Here is a 6247-nt window from a genome sequence, read left to right as displayed (position 1 = left end):
TGCTTAAGAGGGGAGGGGAGGAGAAAGAGCCCGAGGCAAAGGAGAGGTTGCAGAAATCGTCAAGGGCCGGAGCAAGGGTGTCAATGTGGTCCTTATTGGTTTTAGAGGAACAGGGATGGACCTGTTTTGATGGGGTTTTCATAAATCGGACTTGTCTAGCTACCTCATCGGGGGAGAAAAGAGGAAAGCAGGAGAAAGGGGGAGGTGGGTAGCTGGGGGAGGGTCAGCAAGCCAAGAAGGAGAGGGAGGAGGATGGGGAGAGGAAGAGAGGGTGGACAAGATGTCCTGGGTTTTATAGATAAAGTGAGAGGCAAGGACATTGCAAAGAGCCTGGGAGGCGAGAGGAGGGTTGGAGACTGCATCAGGGTTGGCCAGCTCCTTGCAGATTTTAAAGAGTTTGGCTGAATTGTTAGATGCCGCAACCGTATCGTAGATATCATAATTACATGGCCGCAACCATATATTGCAACCATATCTCTATACGCTACACAGCACGTGAACATAAAATGAGCCGGATCAGTTGGCCTTGCTAATATTTGTTATTTATTGTTGAAGTTAATTGTTTTCCTTCATGTACATTTGCATACAACTCATTCAGCCTTGTTTTCAGTGACATGCCCTGACTCTTCTACCTTATATATAATGATCATTGTCGTATCGGTAACTAAAACAGCATATGTTTAGGCAACAACAATCATTTAAAGAGTACATGGCCATGTTTATTAATGTAAGCAGTTGGAACTTTAATAATTAAAACAATGCATTTCAATGTGTCTTTTTAACATTTAAAAGTCTTATTCATACTCCATTCACCTGATGTTTTAGAATGTAGCCAATTTTCCATTTGCATCTTTGTGGCTTGGAGTGTGGCTATACACCCCATTAACATACAAATCCATTCATGTTAAAAGGCTTAGCGATGTGGGTCCGCTGTATGATTTTGTAAGCCTGAGTGTTTCGTCACCTAAGCCAAGGCATAATCAAATTGACCTTTCTCCAGCCCCTCAAGTCCATCGGCCCAGGTGGACGTGGGCATGCTTCTGTACGGATCCAGGAGAATCCTAAAGCACCTGACCACGAGGACCCCCAGAACGATGAAGAGGAGCATCACGAAGATAAAGGTGGTCTTTTGTTCCAGGGTCATGCTGTAGTCGTGGGCAGTCTCGTCTGGTGGAAATAAAGTGGCAGCCAGCGTCTCCGGAGGCATCGTCCAAGGAAGTAGGAAAGACATATGGAAATGTGTTTTTCTTATTCTTTGCCCCTTTCATCAAAAGCAAGAATCCGGTGCCCGAATTTCGATTTCTGAAAACATAAGGGAAATGTGTTAGTAAATCATCTGCGAGAGAGAGAGAGTTTCACTGCTGGTCACATATTATAGAATCACTGTTTGTTTCAATGGGAATTTTCATTGTTTCTGACCATTGACTGATCCAACATGTGTAACCCAGGAAGAAAACGGGCGGCGCGTCTTTTTAGTGAATGAAGGCTTTATGCAAGGAGCGACCTTCCTCTTAGTCCTGGAATTCTGGCACTCGCATGTATCGTAACTTGTTTCTTAGCCTTCAACAGACCGGAGTTGCACTGATATGGCCTGTGATTACATGGCCTAAATAAGATCAAAACTTAATAACACCCCCCCCCCCAACATAATTGATTGATTGATTGATTTATTGAGCGCCTTACACCAAGGCGCTGCAAAACATAATCTACAGACAGGTGTTCACCCCAACGCAGAATATTGCAGCTTGCAATTAATGAGAACTTTACACGTCACGGCCACTTATTGGTTCTGTGCCACTTTGGAAACTCCCTCTGACCACTTGCTATTCCACTTGTCACCTCCATTTCCTCCTTCCCTCCAGAGTGGCACTGTCGCCACTTGCTTCAATCGTGTTTTCAGGTGCGCTGTATGTGGGAAGATCTTTTGTTGTGTATAACATATTTATATTGAGGTTTTTCAAAACTTTACACATTTCATTGAATTATTGCACTATTTCCTCCCCATTTTCCCCAACAAGTCCCCCCAACACCTCTCACCGGCCTGAGAATGCTCTGTTTTATCCCCTCTGCTTACCTCCCCCCACCTCCAACGCCTCCCACCTGCCTGGGAATGCTCAGTTTTATCCCCTCTGCTTTCATCCCCCTCCCTCCAACACCTCCCACCTGCCGGAGAATACTTCAGTACATGCTCCGTTTTATCCCCTCTGCTTTCCTCCCCTCTTCCTCCAACACCTCCCACCTGCCTGAGAATGCTCAGTTTTATCCCCTCTGCTTTCATCCCCCTCCCTCCAACACCTCCCACCTGCCGGAGAATACTTCAGTACATGCTCCGTTTTATCCCCTCTGCTTTCCTCCCCTCTTCCTCCAACACCTCCTACCTGCCTGAGAATGCACAGTTGTATCCCCTCTGCTTTCCTCCCCTCTATCTCCAACACCTCCTACCTGGCTGAGAATGCACAGTTGTATCCCCTCTGCTTTCCTCCCCTCTACCTCCAACACCTCCTACCTGCCTGAGAATGCAGTTGTATCCCCTCTGCTTTCCTCCCCTCTACCTCCAACACCTCCTACCTGCCTGAGAATGCACAGTTGTATCCCCTCTGCTTACCTCCGCCCTACCTCCAACATCCCCCACCTGCCTGAGAATGCTCAGTTTTATCCCCTCTGCTTTCATCCCCTCTACCTCCAACACCTCCCACCTGCCTGAGAATGCTCAGTTTTATCCCCTCTGCTTTCATCCCCCTCCCTCCAACACCTCCCACCTGCCGGAGAATACTTCAGTACATGCTCCGTTTTATCCCCTCTGCTTTCCTCCCCTCTACCTCCAACACCTCCTACCTGCCTGAGAATGCACAGTTGTATCCCCTCTGCTTTCTTCCCCCTATCTCCAACACCTCCTACCTGGCTGAGAATGCACAGTTGTATCCCCTCTGCTTTCCTCCCCTCTACCTCCAACACCTCCTACCTGCCTGAGAATGCTCAGTTTTATCCCCTCTGTTTTCATCCCCCTCCCTCCAACACCTCCCACCTGCCGGAGAATACTTCAGTACATGCTCCGTTTTATCCCCTCTGCATTCCTCCCCTCTACCTCCAACACCCCCTGCCAGAGAATGCACAGTTGTATCCCCTCTGCTTTCTTCCCCCCTACCTCCAACACCTCTCACCTACCGGAGAATACTTCAGTACATGCTCAGTTATATTCCCTTTACTTTCCTCCCCCCACCTTCATTATCCTTTAATATTCTAGGCACTTTTCCCTGAACGTTTTCCAGCCCCATTCCATGTCACACGTTCTGCCTTGCAACACACGTGATAGCCTCGCCATTTCATAAATCTCGCTTCCCTTAAGTACCCACTCCTTTTCGTTTGAAAGGTTCTCTCTTTTCTAGTGAATTGTCAGGCCTGATCACGCGACCAGCGGCAGAAAGTGAGTCATGTGCTGGAGGGGTTCCCCCTGCCCCTCTTCCCCTTGCAACCCAAAAAACACTAACGTTGGATCCAACTCCCTAGGTACCCCTTCAAGCCCCTTGATCCATCCCAGGAACTCTTTCCAATAGGCGTGAGACTTCTCTCACTCCTGCTACATGTGCCAGAAGGAGCCCACCTCCTCGCACTTTCGCTGGCACTGTGAGTTTGTGGCTGGAAACACCTTGGCTTGACTTGCTGGGGAGAACATCTTTGTTTGCATGCCTTGGTTTCTTGACCCTGACCACATCACCTTTGCAGCATCCTATACTTGTTAGACCAAGTCTCGTCTCGCGCCATAGTTTTCTTTGCATTACCTTTGATTACCCTTTGAATTTTGTAAGAGTTCATTCATACCAATCTTCATCCTCTCTTTACTCGGCACCCATAATGGATTGACTTTGTTCACTGGCATTCTACATCTCATTGAAAAATATGTTTTTATGCCTGTACCAGAATTTTGTGTAAATTCATATGCATTCATAGGGTTCTCGAAAATATCACATTGCTTTAGTTTAGTAGCCAGCACTAGAGACGATCAACACTTGATTATGTCAGTTATCCTCTCAATAAGCCCATTTGACTTTGGGTGGAATAGTGGTGTACACTCGTGATCGATATTCATTTTCTTAAGGAAGGCTCCCCGTTCCTCAGAGAAAAACTATAGTCTATTTTCTGGTTCAATTGTTTATGGAATTCTGTCCCTATTAAAAATTGTGTAAAAAAAAAAAATCTCTTCACAGCAGCCGTTGTCACAGATTGGAAACTTCCCATTAGTACTACGATATGTAGACTGATATGTAGCTATCAGCTGCAGGCAGTGCTTTAAATGGAAAAAAATAAGTGTAGGTACCCGCCAAGCTACAAAGTCGGACATTGCATCTCTGTGCTTTCGCGGCCGGCGTTTCAGCACAGCACCTTTGGTGCAGGTCCCTTTTAGGTACACCCTGTTATTTCCAGGCAATGCCCAGTGAGATTAAATGATGTGCCAAGGAGCACACCCTTTGATAAAGCAGTGTATCTGAGATCCTTTCACACAAACCTCCAGTTTGTTGTTAGCATTGTGTTACGAAAGTTTGAATAACTATATTAAATGGGACTTATTTTTTTGCGTATCAAACTAGAAGATATCACTGCTGTAAACTAAGCTTTGGAAAGGGAGTTTTATCATTGCTCGCTTTCACTGCCTAATACGAAATTGGTAGGTAACTTGAGTTGTGTGTGATTTTCAGTCGAACATTTTCCATCACAACTCTACAAACATTTAGATATTAGAATAGGCACTGCTAATAACAAAGAAACATCTTTAAAAAGTTATTTCCCAGGCTTTCCAAATCTCCTGTTCCATCGAACGACACCAATGGTAACAGGTGAAGCCCATTCTCTGTGTCAGGGCGCCATTTTGCTACCATTTTTTAATTAACAGATTTTTACAGTTGGAGATAGGCTCCATTTTTTTACACAACCAGTTTTACTTAGACACCCTCTCCTGTTGATGTATCTATAACGGCAGGGATACCGGCCTTGGGTGTCTCCATGATCTCGAGTGGACCAAGCGATACTCATCACACTTTTAAGTGAAGGAACTATGTATCAATTACAGATGCATTTCTTTACAGACATGACATATCTGTATTTTTTACTTATCATCTGAATTAGTTGTTATCTACATATTAGATATGGATACGCTATTATAGAGGTTGTAAGTCTTTACAGCAAATTTCTGATTTTGATTTTTTAGCAAGAACTTGGATCTATATTAGGAAATCGAATATGAGGAAGATGCTGAGCGAACTTATGCAAATTGGAATCATCCATGTGATTATAAAGGCGGTACATGACAGACTATTGATGTTGTAAAAGTGAATGGATAAACAGGAGGAGAAACACTATATGATTGTTATTAATTATCTACTGTAAATATGAATAAAGAGCACAAAGAACTGAACAGACGGCTCCCGAGGAAGGGAAATATTTTCCCGAAATGCGTAGAGCAATACACAAGGGATTGTAACATCACTGAGATTGTTCATCTATTCATATGTAAAAACTCGTTTGAAGACTGACGAATACTTTTGTTGATGAATTCAATTACAGTAACTCATAGGAAGGAGTATGATTGATTCTCGAAAATTACTTTATTAACTTGAGGTTTGATTATGATTAATGAATTGTGATAACTGAATATGATGAAGTAAATCTTTCCTTTTGACTGAAATTAAGTATCACTTGGTATTTTTTTAAATAGATTTACAAAAATTCAAACATTTGATTGTTTATACAATACAATTTGGGTGTGCAAGTGATTGGAGAGCACCAATGTGGACATCCGCTGTTTTCAACAGGTGAAGCCCACTCAGCGAAACAGTTGTCTGCGCGTAGTGTGCCGAAAGCACAGTAGATGCATGTTTGTTTGTTTTCCCTTTTGTTCTGCAGGGAGGGCCCTGAAGGAGACATTATGAGCACTGTCTGTCAGTGGTCTAAGTGTACGAAAAGAAGTAGTGGAACTATGTTCCCTACTGGTCTGCACCACTCCCCACAAACCCCATCGCCATTTCGCTTCCCATGCAAAATACAAACCCTAAAGCACACGTGCCTGCTGTTTACGGGAATGTCCAGTGCAGTGCACGGAAAGTGCAAGTTTCAACTTCCTCCTACACTTTTATTTTAAAACGAAACCGTTTCGGAACGGTTTCTTTTTCAAGTAAAAGTATAGGAACAGTAAAATCTAATTAAAAGAAGTAGAGGAGCACCGCTCCCGCCCACTTCGACCACTGCTGTTGGT

General features: G+C 44.1%; 1 protein-coding gene across 11 annotated transcripts in view; it reads right to left on the bottom strand.

Moving 5' to 3' along the window:
• Positions 1–520: 520 nt before the first annotated feature.
• The window catches only part of CTXN3 (cortexin 3), a 236544-nt gene continuing 230817 nt past the window's right edge, over positions 521–6247 (bottom strand). For 9 of the 11 annotated variants that reach the window (XM_069625611.1, XM_069625613.1, XM_069625618.1 and 6 more), the window contains one exon: positions 521–1302. In XM_069625611.1, the coding sequence (XP_069481712.1) occupies positions 965–1231 (267 nt within the window). In that variant the 5' untranslated portion in view covers positions 1232–1302 and the 3' untranslated portion in view covers positions 521–964. The remainder of the gene's footprint in view (positions 1303–6247) is intronic. The other 2 variants (XR_011280323.1, XR_011280324.1) reach the window with 1 other exon arrangement.

The sequence above is a fragment of the Ambystoma mexicanum genome, chromosome 6p (assembly GCF_040938575.1).
Source record: "Ambystoma mexicanum isolate Mex_15411 chromosome 6p, UKY_AmexF1_1, whole genome shotgun sequence".
Taxonomy (NCBI): domain Eukaryota; kingdom Metazoa; phylum Chordata; class Amphibia; order Caudata; family Ambystomatidae; genus Ambystoma; species Ambystoma mexicanum.
The sequence above is the reverse complement of the archived record's forward strand: the minus strand, read 5'-3'. Positions and strand labels throughout refer to the sequence as shown.